This window comes from Hemicordylus capensis, chromosome 5 (genome assembly GCF_027244095.1).
Source record: "Hemicordylus capensis ecotype Gifberg chromosome 5, rHemCap1.1.pri, whole genome shotgun sequence".
Classification (NCBI taxonomy): Eukaryota; Metazoa; Chordata; class Lepidosauria; order Squamata; family Cordylidae; genus Hemicordylus; species Hemicordylus capensis.
This window is the reverse complement of record NC_069661.1, coordinates 243,414,046-243,433,931: the sequence shown is the minus strand read 5'-3', so window position 1 is coordinate 243,433,931 and position 19,886 is coordinate 243,414,046. Positions and strand designations below refer to the sequence as shown.

At 43.5% G+C, this 19,886-nt stretch overlaps 1 protein-coding gene across 20 annotated transcripts in view; it reads right to left on the bottom strand.

Moving 5' to 3' along the window:
- Nucleotides 1–10,836: 10,836 nt before the first annotated feature.
- The window catches only part of PLEKHA5 (pleckstrin homology domain containing A5), a 261,638-nt gene continuing 252,588 nt past the window's right edge, over nt 10,837–19,886 (bottom strand). For all 20 annotated transcript variants that reach the window (XM_053252332.1, XM_053252331.1, XM_053252335.1 and 17 more), the window contains 5 exons: nt 18,994–19,203; nt 17,545–17,703; nt 16,985–17,100; nt 14,134–14,279; nt 10,837–11,701 (listed from right to left, as the gene is read on the bottom strand). In XM_053252332.1, coding sequence (XP_053108307.1) covers nt 11,667–11,701; nt 14,134–14,279; nt 16,985–17,100; nt 17,545–17,703; nt 18,994–19,203 — 666 coding nt within the window. In that variant the 3' untranslated portion in view covers nt 10,837–11,666. The remainder of the gene's footprint in view (nt 11,702–14,133; nt 14,280–16,984; nt 17,101–17,544; nt 17,704–18,993; nt 19,204–19,886) is intronic.

Below are 19,886 nucleotides of genomic sequence, written 5' to 3'. Positions count from 1 at the left end.
AGGGCTCTGTGATCGCCAGGAGTCAACGCCGACTCAATTCAAAAGGCACATTTTTTTTAATGTTGAAACTATATCGTGTCTCAATCCAGCCATTTCTTGAGTCCAAACAGGTTTGCACAAATTAAAACTGGTGGAACTGACTCCCTTAAGAGCTAATTCCCCCACACAGCCTGAACATTGGGGTGCTGACCAAAAACTCCAGGGCAGTTCCATTAACATTTTTTTGTGTTGGCACTTCTTGTGATGAGCTATCAGGGTTGGAGAGTGGAAGAAGGAGCAGCAGTATGGTCTACCTAGACTTCAACATGGCTCCATCCTATTGACCTGGTCTGACTGTAAACACTTCTAGATCAGGGCTGGGTCTTCGTGTGGCCTTGTCCATCTCTTTCTAGGTTCTTCTTCTAGTTAATTAGTTAGTCAGTCAGCCGCCCAAATTCTTTCTTTGCTTGCTTGCTTGCTTGCCTTTCTTTCTATACAAGAGCCCTGAAGGATCAAATCAAAAGTCCAACTTGGTCTCCCAAGCAGTGCACAATCTGCAATTGCTCAAGGGAGTGTTGAATCAGAACAACCCTCACTTGCACTGTAACAGAACCACCCTCAAACTCCTCAGGCCAGGCGGCAGTTTTGTGCAGCCCCACTGTCATGCTCCACTTAGCCCTTCAAGGGCTCAGATGCTCAAGGCCATCCTTAGGGTGGGGCGGGCGGGACAATTGTCCTGGGCCCAGCACTGGGACTGCCTGCCCCTGCTCATTCACTGCTCCTCCAGACTGCAGGAGCAGCAGCTTCCCTGCTGCACTGCCTTGCCTCGCCATCCCACAGCAGCAGGGGCGGATGGGTGTGTGTGCAAGGGTTCCGTTGCAGCACCCCCTGTGAATTTCTATTCAGATCGGTAAGCAGTCCCTCGGCGGCGGCGGCAGAGACAAAACAGGGTTAACTCTTCCCTTCTTGCTGCTTGTCCTCCAGCTCTCCCCCAGCAGGAGCAGCCTGATTGGCTCTGGTGGGGTCTTGTGCTGGCACTTGCAATTTTAGAGTCAGGAGGAGAAAGCCAGGAGGACAAAGCAGTTGAATGGCAATGAGAGGTGGTGGAAGGAAGCTAGCTAGGGGCTTGTCTCCCTCTGGAAAGTAAAACATGTAAACTCCCAACTTTTATCTGACTGTTTTGTTTGTGTGGGTTTGTTTCCTCTGCTTAAGCTCCTGTGTTTCTCCCCCCACCCCACCCTGCCCCCTGTATCTGTATGTGGGCACATGTGAGAAAAGCCCCCAAAGCACAAAGTACCAACCCACACATCTGCAAGGGGGAGCGGAAGGAGGGAGAGTGGCAGGATTGTCCATGCAAAATCTGGTATCGGCAGCTATGTTGTTCAGAACGTCTAAAAATACAATCAGTCAATCAATCAACCAATCAATCTTTCCCGGAGTGTATTTTGGTGTAAAAAGTAGTGCATTCAACTAATTTAAGTGGCATGGTGAGGTGGGGGGAGGGGGTAGAAAGGGAATATGAGAGAGAGAGAGAGAGAGAGAGAGAGAGAGAGAGAGAGAGAGAGAGAGTGGGAGAGTGGGGAGGAGGGGGGTGCATTTGTTGTCAATGCACTATGCTCAAGTTTGCAATCCAGAAGGTCTCAGCGAGAACTGTGAAGCAAGGGGCATGTATTGTGCTTTTAACTTTCCCCATTTCAAATGCACTATATGCCCAAGCTGGTTGGACATGTCCAATAACTTCACTCAACACACACTAGTTGCATAGTATTTCATCAGTCAGTATGCATCTATAACCATATGAAATGTCAAGGGGGCCCCACCCATTCTGATTTGACCCCAGCTCCATCCCCCCCCCAGACGGCACTGCAGATGCCTTCCTAGTGGCCCCTGCCTGACCTCAGTTGGGCATAGGATCATGACATCCCTAGTCTCAATCCCACTGGGAAGGCACAGTGAGTGGCTGCAGGAGCGCTCTCGGATGCCCCATGGGACCTTCTGCAGCACTTCAGAGCTGCTCGGCATGTCCAGGGAGGTAGGGAAGGCATCTGAGTCAGTGACAAGCATCTTCACCCCTTCCCTGCCACCTGCTGCTCAGCTAGGTCACAACCTGGCTGACCTGGAGATCACCCTAGTTGGGAACAGGAGAGGCAGCTGAGCAGAAAGGGCTTGTCCAGGACTGCACCTGTGCAATCAGCAAGCCCTGCCTGAACCTGAGTTGGATTAGGCAGATCCAAGGACCTCAGGGCATCCTGAACAGCACCTTGGCTACCATCTGGCATGTTACTGGGGGCATTGCCAGTGGCCAGGATGGTCAGGGGTGCTATCCAACAGAGAAAGGCATAAAGGCATAGCAGCCCAGCTGCTCGTCACTGTGTCCAGAACAGCTGATCAGAGGCAATGGTGGGGTGTCTTCTTCCCCAGGGACACATGACTCTTCAACAGGCTTAACAGGAAGGAGCATGCCCACCCATCAAGTTCCCCCTCCCCATCAACTAATCAGTTGTCCTCTGCCTGATGTGCGCCATCTCTGGTGCCTTACCTAAGGAGTATGGTTTTTGGAATGGGACTTCGACCTCTGACTTCATGGTGTATGAGCAGAACTCAAGAGACTTTGACGACTCTCTCCATCCCAGGGCATCTTTGGGGGCAGGAGATGTGCTGCCAGGCAGATTGTAGCCCAAGGTGTTGGGGCATGGGAGCTATGGAGAGCAAGCAGGATGCTAGAGCATCTGTGTCTGGCATCTGGTCCAGGTGCAGGTGTCAGTGGTGGACATGCAGGAGAGGACATCTGGCATGCAGTTAACCAGAGTAGGCAAAAAGGTATGGTTTCATACCATCAGTGGATCTTGGTTTGGAGTATCCCAAACTCCATCACCCTACTTCAAATCCTAGAATTTTGATGCTGGTTTTCATCCTGGGACATAACTGAGATTACCACCATAGCACAGATTCACACAATCGCACCAGTGTAGGTAACCAGCATTCAGCCATAATCCCTGAAAGTGTTGGAGAACCCACCCTGAGGCAGACCTGAGCAAAGAGCCACCTGTTAAATTGGCGATTCTCTTATATTTAGCATGGAGAGAACAGGTCCTATCCAACCCCAGCACAGCATCCCTCCCGTGTCTGTTGCTGGTGTCTACCTTGCATTTCTTTTTGGATTGTGAGCATTTTGGGGACATATTTTTTCTATCTCTCTCTATATATTTTTCTTTTCTAAAAGAAAAGTCCTTTGAGGACTTTTGTCATAGTAGTAGACCATCGATCTCTCTAACTCAGTATCATCTATGACGCCGGACGCTGGCTCTCCAGGGTTCAGACAGGGGTCTTTCTCAATCCCATTCCTACCTGGAAATGCCAGGAATTAAAACCTGTGTTCATGCAGGCTTTTCAGCATGTAGCTGTAACTGTCACTTTACAGATCTCTTTGATTGTTGGAATTAGGAACATAGGAAGCTGCCATATACTGAGTCAGACCATTGGTCTATCTAGCTCAGTATCGTCTTCACAGACTGGCAGCGGCTTCTCCAAGGTTGCAGGCAGGAATCTCTCTCAGCCCTATCTTGGAGAAGTCAGAGAGGGAACTTGGAACCTTCTGCTCTTCCCAGAGCGGCTCCATCCCCTGAGGAGAATATCATTCAGTGCTCACACTTCTAGTCTCCCATTCACACACAACCTGCTTAGCTAAGGGAACAAGTCATGCTTGCTACCACAAGACCAGCTCTCCTCTCCACCATTGGGTCATTGCTCCTCCCTCCTACTTTTCCCCAACACAATATGTTGTGTTTTTTGTTGTGATTGGTGCCAGATGAATACTTTGTGTCTTGAATATTTTGGTGCCAGTTATTTCAACAGGCTTGCTTTTTGAAGCTTATGGTGAAGATCAGCGTATAAATTTTTCTAAACAAATACTCACCGGTTGATATCCCCACTAACGGAAGCACTTAAGTGTTTAGCAATCCAGAGACCTGCTGCAAGGGTGCAACAATTTTCACCACTCTCCTCTTCCCCCAGAAGTGCTCTTTGACACCCCCTAAAGATGTCCCCAAGGGTTGTGCAACCCTCAGGGACGTATTTAGGGGTGTCAAAGAGTGCTTCCAGGGCAGGAGAGGCTGCTGGAAACTGTAGTCCTGCCCCACACATCTGTAGCAGGACTCTGGATTACAAAACACTGTGGAGATTCTTTGCCTCCACACCATTAGTAGGGTTGTTGACCAATTGAAATATATTTTGAAGGCAGGCTGTTGGTCCAGATGAATAGCATTAGGTTTCTCTTTTTGTGCATGGCTGCGCTGGACTCTGTGGCTTCTGCTTAAGAGGGCACTTCAGTAGAAAGATAATGAGGTGTTTTGTTTATTTATGAGCATCTATTATGAGGCTGTTTGGGCTGGTAACTTGCTGCACTTCATAAAATGCACAGCATAATGTCTGAACTGGGCTCCTGTAATGACGCAAGTCTACAGATGTCCACACTTGTACATGTGTTGGTGTGAATGACGGTACCTGCATTCGTTTCCAAAGTGAACCTGGGCACAGGCCCCTCAGATGCATGCTACAGATTTGAAGTGAACTACTCTGCCTGTGTTCAACCTAACATGTGAACGATTGTACCTGTGTACGCCGCACGCTCGCATGAGTGCTGAACACAATGCGTGAATTATTGTGAACGTGACTCCAGGAGGAAATCTTGCTCCCAAAAAGGAAACCTCCATGCGCACGGTGAAGAAACTAACAAATCCTCCTCCCCTCCCTGTTTTCCCAGCCCGTCCTGGAACTGTATTTTGGAGCCGCGTCAGAACACCACCGTGCCCTTTGTTAGCCCCTTCAGCTCCTGGCTGTCAGTCCTCTCTGCTCTATTGTGCCTTCTCCCCAGGCCGCTGTTGGGGCAGCTCATGGGAGCCGATCTGCATTCCTATGCAAGGTGCCATCTTGTCAGCCATCAACACACACCAGCTTTCATTTCTCAAACTCACAGGACAATAGTAAACAGCAGGAGGACAAAGCTGGTTGGGAGGGGAAAGAGCGGGGGCGGGGGGCAGGAACTGCTGAAAAGCAGCAGCTGCAATGGCTGTTGAAACCAACCTCGTTCTTGTGGGCCCCTTCAACTTGGATTTCTCCCCCCCCCGCACACCCCTTCCTTAAGTTTTTCTGCCTTAGCTTCTAATGTTGCTAATCTTCTCCCTCTCTCTCTCTCTCTCACACACACACACGGCATAAGCAAGCAAATGTGTGGCTCATTGGAAAGCAACCACTTTACATGAGACGCAAGGCAAGCCAGCAGACCCCACTTCCTAGAGAACTCATTGTGAACACTAGAAATTGGGAGCTCAAATCCAGCCTTGCTTCCTATCCCCACAGCATATCTGTGCAGAAGAAATTCAAAAAGCCTGCTTAGGAGAGGGGCCTTCTGCAAGGGTGCAAATCTGGCCGCTTTGAAAGAGAAGGCAGCCCTGCAGTGAATTCATCAGGGGTGGCCCTGGCAGACAAAATGGTTTAGGGCACTGCGTCTGATTGATTTCGACCAGGAGTGTGGCTCCCTCCCCCATAGCAGACTTTGGCTTTATTTGGGGGCTTCTTTCCAGTTCACATCTCTGGTTTTTCTCTGGTGGTGGTGTGATTCTCGCTCAGTACTTTTAAAACAGCATTCCCAACGTTTGGGGAAACAGGCTTCCAAGAGAAATGTATGCACAGCTACTGTTTACAAAGTGCTTAGCCATGGACAGGGCCGTATCTGCATGTTCTCACCTTCCATCAAGAAATGTAATACCATTCCAGATAGAAATAAATGAGCTAGATTTTGCTCCCGTTGACTGTCGACATGGATGTCAGGACTCAGATTGTCAGTAGGCTCTGAAGCTGGGACCTACATGCCGAGGAATCATAACTCAGTGGATAACCACATGCTTTGATGTGTAAGGTTCCAGGTTCAGTCGTCAACATCTCTACCTAAAAAGGCCTCAGGTAGTAGGGAAAGATTTATGCCAGAGACCTTGGAAATGACTGCCTCTCAGGGGAGAGCTGGGCTAGCTGGACCAATGGCCTGGGTGTAAGGCAGTTTTGTATGTTTATAACCTCCTTCCCAACCTTGAGGTAATCCACACAATCAAAAACTGTTCTAGCCTGGTTGCTGAGTGTGCTCCCAATTTTCCATTGCGTAGAAGCAAGGTAGGAGGAAAACCTGGGTAGGAGTGATTGTGTGGAAGCCAGGTAGCAGGAAAAGCTACCCAAGTTTTCCTTCTACTATGCTTCCATGCAATGGAAAATCAGGAGCATACTCTGCTCGCAAACCTGGGTAGAAAAGTTTTTGATTGTGTGAATGACCTCCTTGAGTCCCCAGGTGATACTGGACGACAATTCCCAACTTGTTTCAGCCATTGTGGCTGCAGATGATGGAAGTTTCATACAATAACATCTGGGGACCCAAGTTTCAGAACCCCTAACTTATGGTCAGCAGATTTTTTAAAAACATGTACTTGTATTTTTTAAAAATACAAACAATAAAGCAGATAGCAAGCACCATCTTAAAAGAGGCATGTCCTGTGAGAGAGAGAAGGGGAAATGTATCTGTTAAGACAACACAACTGTGATACACATATGCATAATCTAAACGAACAGAATGCTGCTTCTTTAGAACTAGCATTTTTCTCATCTGCAACTGTACATGGAAGTAGTCATCTGAAACTCATAATATTAAGATGGCTCAGGGGGCTAGAGCACCTTCCTTATCAAGTAAGGCTACAGCATTGGAGGCTTTTTCATTTAGAAAAAAGCAGACAAAGGCAAGACACGATAGAGGTTTATAAAAATCATGCCTGGTGTGGAGAGATGGATAGAATGAATTTTTTCTCCCTCTCTCAACACTCGAACCAGGGGCAATCCTATGAAACTGACTGCCAGGAAATTTAGGACCGACAAAATGAAGTACTTTTTCACACCACACATAACTAATCTATGGAATTTTTTGCCACAGGATGAGGTGGACAAATTAGACAAATTCACCAAGGACAGGTCTATTAAGGCTACCTGTTGGTATGTTTCCCAGACTATGGGAAACACCTGTATCGGGCAGCAGTGATATAGGAAGATGCTGAAAGGCATCTCATCTCCTACTGCGTGGGAGATGGCAATGGTAAACCCCTCCTATATTCTAAAAAAGACAACCACAGGGCTCTGTGGCCACCATGAGTTGGCACCGACTCAACGGCACACTTTACCTTTAGTCTTGATGGCTATAGGCCACTTCCAGGCTCAGAGGCAGGATGCCTATGGATATTTGTTTCAGGGAAACAACAGCAGGAGAGGGGGCCTTCATGGCTTGCCTGTGGGCTTCCCAGAGGCATCTGGTGGGCCACTGTGGGAAACAGGATGCCTTTTACTTGATCCAGCAAGGCTGTTCTTATGTTCTTAAGGTGTTTTTAGTAGGATGACAATACAAAAAAAAAATCCAATGTCAATGTCAGCATACTGCCGTGGCACAGTGATTCACTTGGGCTCACTAGGGTTTAGCAGTTCAACTAACTGTTGCTTAAATACTAAACAAACTCAAGAGTGACTTACCACCTACTAGCAAGAATGCACAATGCACAACTTTGTTTCCTGGAAATGAGGCAATCCTATGGAACCAAACAATCCCAGTGTACATAAGGAATCGGAGACTTTAAAAAAACAAGGGAGGGCTTTACGTGTGTGAGGGATATGAAAGGAACATGTTATCCAGCTTTCCCAGAACAATAGCTCCAGCTGGAAGGAGATGTAATTGGTTTTGAAGAGCATGAACATCTGTAAAGCATGTGTCCTGCTCTCCCAATGGGCCAGTCGCTTGGAAAACACCACCTCCTTTTCCCTGTGTGTGTAGCCAGCAGATACCAATAAATCAGTCAATTGGATACTGTAAAGGACAACCCATGTTTGGCATTCACAGATGGACACTCAGGTGTTTCTAGCTGCTTCTACTTTAAAAGCATGAAGAGAGTTTAAGAAGACACACAAAGAAGAGAAATTTTGACAAGACAGGGGATCATGACAGCTTTTGTGCAGAAGCAAAGGCTAGCACTTTTTCTACACCGCAAATCATTTCTGGAAATGGCACAGTCCATTTCCAAAACATTCCAGCAACATGCTTAAGGAAACCAAGAATATGACCGAAAACTTACCACTTGAACCCAACTCAATAGATTCAAGTAAATTACTCTTTTGCAGATTAATCAGCAATTAACATCCAGAAGATCAACCTACGACGCATACCCAGAAGAGCTACCAAGAGTTCATGAAAACCTCAAACTTTGTTTTAAATTTGAGTGGAATCAGTTCTACTTTGGTAGCCTCTTAACACTAACTTGTACTATTAAATAATGAATTATTTTTCTATTTAGAAAGCTGGTAAGAGCCTCAAGTCTCCCATTCAATCTTCTCAGTCACTGATTCACCTCATTGCCTTAAGGCAAGCTACAAACTATCCTCAGCCCCTGCCCCTGTAATATGAGGATAATATTGATCCAAGATTGCTGCAATTGTATGGAAGCTCTTTGAACACTCTGAAGAGCACAACAGAATATTCTGTAGTGACCTGTTACTATAAGTATAGTATTAGATTTTTAGGATGAGGCAACTGATTAGAATAATTGTTTTTTTTTTAATTTACAAAATGATCCTTTTGTGGGGGCAGTATTTATTGCAACAAGGGAGATTGGTGGAGGGCACAATTGAGCCTTTAAGTCCTCTTTATGACAATGCTTAATTTTATTCTATTCTTTTGATTTATAAATCACCTGAAATAAAACATTTCCAGGCAATTTACATATACAAATGCAAAATGCTTAACTGTGGGTAATAATAATAATAATAATAATAATAATAATTCGATTTCTATACCGCCCTTCCAAAAATGGCTCAGGGCGGTTTACAAAGAGAAATAACAAATAAGATGGCTCCCTGTCCCCAAAGGGCTCACATTCTAAAAAGAAACATAAGACACACACCAGCAACAGTCACTGGAAGTACTGTGCTGGGGGTGGATAGGGCCAGTTACTCTCCCCCTGCTAAATAAAGAGAATCACCACGGTAAAAGGTGCCTCTTTGCCCAGTTAGCAGGGTAGAGTGTAAGGGTAGAGTGTAACCCGGCTATGGCATCAGATATATATTAGCTACTTAGCAAGTTATTTCAGTAATTTTGAGAAAGTTGGAAAATTAATTAGGAAAAATTACAGATTAAGTGAGAACATGGATCTGATTTTGAATTTACCTGGTTTATTTCAAAGTAATTTCATTTGAACAGATTAACCAATCTGGTTCAGAATTAATGATACAAGTGAAAACTGCAACAAAAATATAACATGAGATTTGAAATCTCATGTGTTCTACTGGTGAGGAAGGCAGAATAAAGGCACGGACGGGCAGCAGAAAGGCGAAATGTAGGGTTGGAAGAGTCTTGTAAGAACAGTTCTCGCTCTTTTTGTTTGGTATAATTATTTTGCTGCTTTCATAATTTTTTCCTTTTAAGTTTTTGTTTTATTTTTAAGATGTCCTCTTTGTTTTTGGCATTCTCCACCCACCCTTCTTTTACAACTACTACAAATATGTATATACCGCTTTTCGACAAAAATTCTCAAAATGCTTTGAATAGAAAAATATATAAAATAAATAAGATGGTTCCCTATGCCAAAAGGGCTCACAATCTAAAAACCATTTTTGATAGTTAACACCAACTATCATCGTTTTCCTGCTTCCTCCCTGCCTCCCCCACAATTCATTCATTCTCTCTCCACCTCTTCCCCCCTTCCAGTGTTATTGGTTATGTTCCTGCAGTCCCTCTTTATGCATGCACTTTATTAGTCAGGATGTCAGCTAGTGTGCCTTGTGTATACACGGAGTTAATAGATCTTTCACCTTTGACCAAAGCCTTGAACTTCCCTTGTATTTGTTATCATGCAATCTGGCTCCTTGAATCTTTGGAATGTTAACTTCATATTCTCACACTTGCCTTAATTGGTTGCTTCAGGAATACGGAACTTCAGAAAACTAGACTGCCTTTCTGTTTTATTTGTGCTCTGTGGTGTCCCTATGGTAAAGATACAGAATCTGAAAACAATTCTGTAAGAAGACAACTTGCCTTATTAAAATAGACAAAGCATCTCCCATGGATTAATAATGTTTTGAAATCATACATGAACATTGCAATAGAATAGCCCAGCATTCACAATGCTTTACCACCCTGAGCCGAACCGGGTAGGGCAGTATAAAAATTCAACAAACAAACAAACAAACAAGCATCAACAATGAGATAATCTATAAAGGGTTAAATTTAAATGTACTAACTCTTCTATGGTAAAGGTTTCTGAGATTATACCGCGAAGGTGGAGTTTGAATCCCTGGGAAAGTATGAGCACAGAAGAATCAGAAAGTTGTGCTTACTGTGGATTTGTCCATTCAAAAGTGATCTTGAGAATGTAGTCCAAAATGAAGTGATTAAATGAGTCACTTAAGTGCCCCCATGCAACCTATGGTAATATCTGGATTAATCCAGTTTAATAACAATACCTCTCTTATGCTTTTTAACATGGTAACTGTGTCACACAGGAAAAGGCCCTCCAATGAAGCTGCATCCTTATCTCTAGATAATTCCCGCACTCAAGGTGGAGGACACCACCACAAAGCCATGTATGACCTTTTGATTCTATCCTTAGTCACCAACATGAACTAAACTGCCACATGGTCTTTCACACTTTCACCCCGTATTCTCACCTGAACTTTAGGAGACAAGAGAGACTGCTCTCACGTCCCACACAAAGAGGCTGGAGTTTTTTTGTTGTTCCAGTTACAAATTTCTGTTGTTGGCAGAAACAACATCTACACAATTGCTTAAGAACATCAACATTTATTTATAACATGATATAAAAGAAATGAGATATGAACATTTGCATTTGAACAATAGTAAGTGGCTTCTTATACTTACATTGGTTGTGCTCATTGTATAATATATACACAATGAACATAATTACATTTGTACACAAACTAACTGGGAACTGAATACCTGCTTATTGCTGTACACACCCTATTCCAACAGAGGAAGAGCCCAGTACCTCAAAATCCCTACCCTTCATTTAAAAAAGGAGCAAGAGAGAAAAGTAAACACTAACATTCATGTATATGTTAACAGTATGGCAGTAACTGACATTGCATTTTGACCGAGAAATAATTACAGAGGAGAAACAGGGTACACCGTTAACTCGGCAATAATAAAAATTGGCACACTTTAAATAGAGAATAAAACATTTACAAATCAAAAAAGGTGAAGATAACACATGATCCATTTTTAAAAGCATAAATGAGGTTGAAGTGGTGATCTGTAAAAGTAACGAATGAAGGAAGCAAACATTCAAACTTAACTGAATTCATAATTAAAAACCTCACGCTGGGGAAAACCCAGGAGTGAAGGTTCCGATTGTAGGCCGCATGTCAAAAAGAACCCTTAGTTACGTGGATGGAAATCCTAGCAGCAGGCTGGTGTCAGAAGAACAGTCTCCAGATCGTCGAGGGTACTGTTGGGGCATTTAAAGCTCTCTTGGAATAAACATTTTCCATGAAGTGATTAAAACGATGCTCTGTGGCCAAAAGCATCAAAACTATGAATTTCATAGATTTCATAAAACTGACTGTACAATATCATCTTATTTCCATAGGTCCATAAGTCAGCCATGAATAGTTTCAGCAGAAGCTGGGAGAGCTGAAGAAGAAGATAGAGAGCTGTTTTATTTATTTAAAATATTTATATCCCGCCCCTCCAGCACACCGCTGCTTGGGGTGGCTTACAATAAAACCATAAAACAGAGTGTTTACAACAAAACAATAAAAAAGATAGGACACCTTTAACGCACAATGCAGCAATAAAACAAGCCACTGAAAGGGAAAATTGTCCTCTGTAACCAGACAGAGACAAGAACGTGACCCTTCTGAGAACTGTGATTATTCAGATAAGGTTGCTATGCAGTGAAGGGCACAGGAAGAAAACAGAGGGACTTTCCAAAATTGGTTAGGGGGAAAGAACATGTACAGTGAGAAAACCGAGCAAGATTTCAAAAGTATCACTTAAAACAGTGACATAAATATGCACAAAGACTAAGTATTTCAGTGCACATTATACAGTGCGGCTTCATATGTCACCTTGAAAGCAGAGCCATGAAAGCCCTGGGAAAGTGCATACGTCCAGTTCCTGGTGTTGGGAAGGATATGCTGACATCAGGTGTGGTGTCCAAAACCACCATTATCGGCATATTCTACTCTGCTTGCGGTATGGAACCCAACATCCAAACCCTACTTCAGATCTTAGGTACAGATCTAGGTTTCTGGACTTGTCGATCTGTTTTTAAAGTCATCTATGCCAGTGGCCATCACCACTGATGGCTGAGTTTTCATATTAGAAGAATTCTGACATTTGCATTGAGATGTCCCCCATAGCCCCAAGATCTCTTTTTCTTTCCTAGACAGAACCTACCAGTTCAGATCCCATCAACAACGCAAGTTATTTTTAAAAACAATGTTAAAAAAACCCCTTTACATTTCTCTGTAATGTGCCTCTTTAGCTGTTCATCCAACCCAATCTTAAGAGCTGTTTTTGCAGCTCTTCAGTCTGCTTGGGTTTTCATGGCCCTCAATAACCTGATGTCATCTGCAAACTTGATTCCCTCACTGCTCAACCCTGACTCTAAATCATTATGAATGGGTTAAGTAGCACTGGTTCAAATACAGATTCTGGTGGACCCCACATCTCACTTCCTTCCACTCGGAGAACTGTCCATTTACTCCTTCCCTCTGCTTCCTGTTATTCAGCCAGTTATTATTTCCTAACAGTTGCCTTGTCCAATAATAGCTAAGCTTTCAAATGATTCTTTGGTAAGAGACTGCATAGAAAAGAAAAGAAGTCCTAACTTATCTAATGTCTTATCTTAATGCAATTCAGAATTCTGTCTTTAATAAAGTAGTGGTGCAGTCTAGCTCAGTGAGAACAAGGCTTTTGATATGCCTCTGAAGAGCGCTCAGAAACTGTTAGTCCAAAACACAAGAAGTCCCACTCCACACAATCAAAAACTGTGTTCTGTTCAGGTTTGGGAGCTGTGTGCACTCGCAATTTTTGGTGGTGTGGAAGCAAGGTAGGAGGAAAACTGGGTAGCTTTTCCTCCAACCTTACTTCCTGGGTTTTCCTCCTACCTTGCTTCCACACAACCAAAAATTAGGAGCACTCACAGCTTCCAAGCCCAGGTAGAATATAGTTTTTAATTGCGTGAATGATCTCTCTGCCTCACTTCAGGTGGCAGGGCACCCAGAGAAGGTCCTCTGATGACTCTCTCGGTACGCAGGCAGATCTTTCAGGTACCCAGGATCTTGGGTGTGCAGGGCACAGCCAACCAACAAGAGGCTCTACCATTGCTGGGTGTGCAGACCAACAGGGTGACCAACAGGAGGCTTTCTAGCTGTTGGATTACAACTCCCATTAACTCCAGCTGTAACATATTGCAGCTGGGGATGATGGGAGTTGATGATGGGGCCATCCATGGTGTAGGACTTTAAAGATGGAGTGCCAGAACTTCGAATTGTGTTTGGGCCAACAGGCAGTCAAGTTCTTCAAGTTCTGGTGAGATATGTCCCAATGCCAGAACTTCTTGCATCCCGACAGGAAGGACAAAAGACTAGAGTTTTGTGGACACTGTACACACATTCCCCCCAATATTTGGAGGTTTCAGATTATTTCCTAGGACAAAATCTAAATTGTTATTTTGGATGACTGAAGCGTCACCCCTGTAGCACCCTAATGGCTTCACACTAAGTCAGGGTTTCCCAACCTGTGGTACTCCAGATGTTACTGGATTACAACTCCCATCATCTCCAGCCACAACAAATTGTAGCTGGGGATGGTGTGAGTTGTAGTTCAGCAACATCTGGAATACCATAGGTGGGGAACCCCTACACTAGGTCTCCACAAATGCCTCTAATTAAAGTGCTGGTGCTGATCATGTCACTGTCCTGTGCCAGAAACACCTTGGTTTCATCTGGGAGCTGGGACTTTTTTTTTTAAAATGGCGTTTGCGTTCTTATAGAAAGAATTCACTGCAGTGCACACTGTAATGGTGTGTCTGACCATCTACATATATTTAAGCAAACCTGCTGCTGCAGAGTTCCCTCTTGAAGTCTGTGCTGGCATTTCAAATGAAGAAATGGTGTCCTCCGGGTCTTGAATGCTGGCTTCTTCACTCTCCTCTGTGCTGCTTTCAGGTTTGTGATTTATAACGGGGGCCTCATTCTTCAGGCTGGGTGGGTGGGGGAAAAAGATATAGAGTTTCTTCTAAGTTCTAATTAGGTTAACTGATATTGTATACCACTTCAATAAAAGTCTGGAACACAAAAATGCTAACTGTGATATATAGGATTATGAGATCATGTAACCCAATATTGAAATCTATGCCCTTCTATTATGCAGGGACAGGGGAGTGTGTGTGTGTGTGGAAGCAGGGACGAGAGAGAAAAAGTCAGTCATTGCCTTTTACTTTGCATTTTTACTTTAAAAATCAACTTTGGAAGTCCAGAGAAATTAGATTAGGGTTTTTCCCCCCATGGTATCCACCCTGACTGTGATGAAAGCACAGTGCTTAGAAAGAACAAAGGGAGAAATAAAATAATAATAATTATAATAATAATAATAATTATTACATTTATATACTGCTCTTTCTCCAAGGAGCCCAGAGCGGTGTACTACATACTTAAGTTTCTCTTTCACAACAACCCTGTGAAGTAGGCTAGGCTGAGAGAGAAGTGACTGGCCCAGAGTCACCCAGGTAGTATTATGGCTGAATGGGGATTTGAACTCAGGTCTCCCTGGTCCTAGTCCAGTACTCTAACCACTATACCATGCTGGCTCTCAGAAATAATTCATATGAAGTAATTTCAGCAATCATTGTGTGCGCATTAATCTATACGGGGGGAGAAGCAAGAGAGGATGGGTGATGAATGAAATTTTGCTAACAATCATTCATTTTTATTTTAACTATTTGATCTCAGACTTTCCACCAAGGTGGCTTACAATCACAGTAAGAACTAACAGTGACACACAATAAAAGAACAAACTTGTTAAAGCAAGTAGAACATCAGCCATGAGAAATTAATCGTCACAGAAAAACTTGCAAAAATTAAGAGGTCACTAAAGGTCTGGGTGAATATATATATATATATTTAAAGCACCTCATAGATGTGTCTTGGAAGGGCAATCCATACATTGGGTTGTAGCACTGAGAAGGCTTTTAGACATCCCACCCCATTTTGGAAGGTAGGCACCCAAAGCAGATTTCTACAGACAATTTTGATATATGGGCAAATTACATATGAACATAAGAACAGCCCTCCTGGATCAGGCCCAAGGCCTATCTACTCCATCCTGCTTCCCACAGTGGCCCACAAGATGCTTCTGGGAAGCCCACAGGCGAAAGGTGAAGGCATGCCCTCTTTTCTACACTCCCCTGCAACTGGTATTTGGAAGCATCTTGCCTCTGAGGCTGGAGATGGCCTATAGCCACCAGACCAGTAGCCACTGATAGACCTGTCCTCCATGAATTTGTCTAAGCCCCCTTTAAAGCCACCCAAGCTGGTGGCTATCACCACATCCTGTGGTAGAGAATTCCATAGATTAATTATGTGCTACGTGAAAAAGTACTTCCTCTTGTTGGCCCTAAATTTCCCGACCTACAGTTTCATGGGGTGACCCTTCGTTCTAGTGTTGTGAGAGAGGGAGAAAAATTGTTCTCTGTCCACTCTCTCTACTCCATGCATAATTTTATACACCTTGATCATGTCTCCCCTTAGTTGTCTCTTTTCCAAAGTAAAGAACCTCAGATGCTGTAGCCTTGCCTCATAAGGAAGGTGCTCCAGGCCCCATCTTGGTTGCCCTCTTCTGTACCTTTCCTCGTTTTACAATATCCTTAAGATATGGTGACCAAAACTGTATGCAGTGTTCCAGATGTTGCCACACCATAGATTTGTATAAGGGCATTATAATATTAGCATTTTTATTTTCAGCTGCCCTTCCTAATGATCCCTAGCATGGAATTGGCCTTTTTCACAGCTGCCGCGCATGGAGTCGACTTTCAATGAGCTGTCCACCATGACCCCAAGATCCCTCTAATGGCTTCACGAGCAGAGCCAGATGCAAAATGGAAACTCAGGATGCAGTTGCCTATGGCATCCTATGAGTCATACACTGGGATGGCCTGCAGGGATACAAGTATACATCTCCATCTGAGTTGCTACATGTCAGGGATTCTAACAAAAACCCTAAACTGGCAGCTTAGTTAAGGGCAACCAGTTAATATTCTGTTTCACAGCTGAGGGACACCGAGCCTGAGAAATAGGTGTTAATACAAGGAGAGCCCAACCTCTCTTCTGCCCTCTCCTGGTCTATGACACACTAGGCTGGTTCAGACATCAAGCAAGCCCAGTTAGATCTTGGTTCCGTGTAACTTCCCTGAACTTTGGAAACGTGTGCCCCACCCTGCTGCCCACACGAGTCTCAGAAGAACCCTACTTTTAAATGAGGTTAAAGAGAAACCAGTTTGGCTGTGACATCTGAACCAAACCATCTCGGATTGCTTTTAACTTCAATTAGAAGTAGGATATTTCTGCAGCTGACATGGACAGGGGAGGGGAGAGCATGCATTCCAAAGACTCAGGTTCCATGCAAAGTCTGAAATCCCAGTCAGAGATTTTGTTATAGCATTTAGGTGGATTTGAAGACTTTAAAAAATGTTTTTGAGGATAGAGAATTTTACGCTTATTCTCATGCGTCAGGTAAACAGTCCGGAATAGATGAGCACAGCAGGACTTTAGTGTGTGTAAAAAGAGGAGGAAACCACTTTATTATATTTTGCTGTTAAGCCAGAACAAGATACTTGTCAGATTAATGGAAGGATTAACTGTGAAATTCCACAAGCAATCTGGTGCTACTAGTAGGCTAGATTCCCTTTACCTGTCATCAGGATCTTCTGTCTTTTCTAAATCTTTTGGCTTTTGAGCCCCTTCGTTGGGATTGTCTTCCTTTGGCTCTAATGCATCTGGTGACAGTGGACTTTCACTTTTTGGTAACTGAGAAAGGATACAAATGTAAAGGACAAAAATGCTAATTATGATACTACAGGGAAGAGGAAAGTAGATAGAGAAGTTCTATGTTCAATCACTGAGATTTTATATTTACCACTTAAGTCAATGCAGTTTATAAAAGTAGGCCCTTACTAAAAAAGAAAGTCCAGTTAACTTTGGACTATCTGAGCAGCATTAACCCAACAATAACAGTGAAAGAATGTAAACCACCCAGAGCTGTTGGATGGGGCAGTATAGAAATGTAATGATAAATAAGTTAGTGTGAATACTCAATACTAATACATTAAAGAGGATTAGAAAAAAGGATTCTAGAATTGTGTGTGCGAACTCTATGCTAACTAAACAAGTGATAATTCTGGATTATGTTTTCAGACTTGAGTCCCTGGAAAACTGTGCTAAGGTCTTCCTGTGATAAAGGGAAAGCAGTACCTGAGTAATGAAACGGGAATTATGTTCATTTGCATGATCACTCTTTTTCAGCCAGGGTGCGTCTTCTGCACAGTTTTGATGGCTTGGGCCCCCATCATCCACTCCAATAGCATACTCCAATTCCTTGGTAATACAGACAAAATCATCCTTCCTTTGGTTCTGCAGAACAGGTTTGACATATTGTGAACAGACAAGACAGACATTGGTAAAGAAATATGTACTTTTAAACATCGCCTTTATCTCTACTCAAACCCAAACCATATACATGTTATGGTCAACCTGAACATAAATGAAAATCCTTCTGTCTATGTGCATAATAACTACATGCACATACCCATGGCATAGTAGCAGCAAGCCATAATTTCTTGGTATCCCAGGTAACGGACACTTCTCTCTATGCTTGGGAGAGGCCCACATTGTCTATGTGAGTATTGGTAAAGCAGAATTCCAGGCAAGCATTAATTAGCCTTCTCTCTCTTTTTACCATCAAGATTGATCTAGATACTCAGGGACTCTTCTTGCCCCCTCAAAAAATAGGGGATGGAGAAGAGAAGCCCATGTTTTTGGGGAGCAGGAAAATTGGGTTAAGCCCATTAAGAGTCTCATACTCCTCATCAACCTGAGATCAGCAGGGATTAACACCAACACAAATAGTTAAGTGTTTAACTTTCTGCTCCCACTCTGGGCCAACATTTCTCTCACTCCCATGGGAAGGAAAGCTCAATCAACCTGGAGCTTCATCAGAAGCTTTTCTGGTCTTAGCTGAAAACAGGGCTTTCCCCCTTTTTAATGTGGAACCAGACACAAAATGTGTCATTCCAAATGAACATTTGTGCAGTTCAAAAATCCAAGTCGTGCAAAAGTTGTATTATGTTAGACCATGTTAAAAAGTGACAGATAATGATAAAAGAAAAGTGAATATTCTAGCTCCTCAAGAACTCAGACCCTGATCAAGTGTAGCCTTTTCTCCCACCACTGCCAAAGCTGCCTCCTACACACACCCCACTGCTACTCCCCACAGACTCTTAACCAGTGAACCAATGAAATTCCCAGTTTTGAGGGTTTTCTCCCTCCCTTTGTAGGCTTTCTAAATAGGCAACTAAGTAAGTGTGCACAGACAAGGAGAATGCACAGATGTGTGTAGTATTTTCATATTTATCTCTCTCTGGGCAGTTTACAATTAAAACCCAACAATTAAAAACTTAAATCATATGAAACAAATTAAAATAACCACCAATAAAACTTTATTTATTTACTGTGGCAGTGCATACTGCACAGGCAAATTATACTCAAGTGCAATTCTGACTCTCCCTTTAAAAAGCCCCAGTTGGAAACTCAATTTCCGTTGGGAATTTCATGCTCCTATACACAAGTGTGTGTTTTCCAGCATGCAACACAGAAACAAGTCTCCAACTTCATCCACTGTGATACAGCTTTTGGCAGGCATACCTGAGACAGTTTAAAAGGGTTCTCTCTGACAAGGGATGGGCTCTGTGAAGGGGAGAGATCCGAGACTCCAATAAGATTCAGTCCTTTTTTCTTCTCTCTCAGACAAGCCTGCTGGTGCCTTTTGATTCTTTCCATCTGCTCCTCCAGTGTCATTCGAGGGCGAGTGCTTTCCGCCAAGCATAGCTGCTCCACTGCACTTCTCGGCCTTTCCTTGAAAGGAAAGACAATGGATTGCAGAACAGCACTTCCACAGAACTTCAGAAGCTGCCTTATACTGGTTCAGACCCTTGGTCCATTTAGCTCACGATTGTCTACAGGTGAAACTCGGAAAATTAGAATATTGTGCAAAAGTCCATTAATTTCAGTAATGCAAATTAAAAGGTGAAACTGATATATGAGACAGACGCATTACATGCAAAGCGAGATACGTCAAGCCTTAATTTGTTATAATTGTGATGATCATGGCGTACAGCTCATGAAAACCCCAAATGCACAATCTCAGAAAATTAGAATATTACATGGAACCAAGAAGACAAGGATTGTAGAATAGAACAATATCGGACCTCTGAAAAGTATACAGTGTACTGTGCTTGATTGGCCAGCAAACTCGCCTGTCCTGACCCCATAGAGAATCTATGGGGCATTGCCAAGAGAAGGATGAGAGACATGAGACCAAACAATGCAGAAGAGCTAAAGGCTGCTAATGAAGCATCCTGGTCTTCCATAACACCTCATCAGTGCCACAGGCTGATAGCATCCATGCCACGCCGCATTGAGGCAGTAATTGCTGCAAAAGGGGCCCAAACCAAGTACTGAATACATATGCATGCTTATACTTTTCAGAGGTCCGATATTGTTCTATTCTACAATCCTTGTCTTCTTGGTTCCATGTA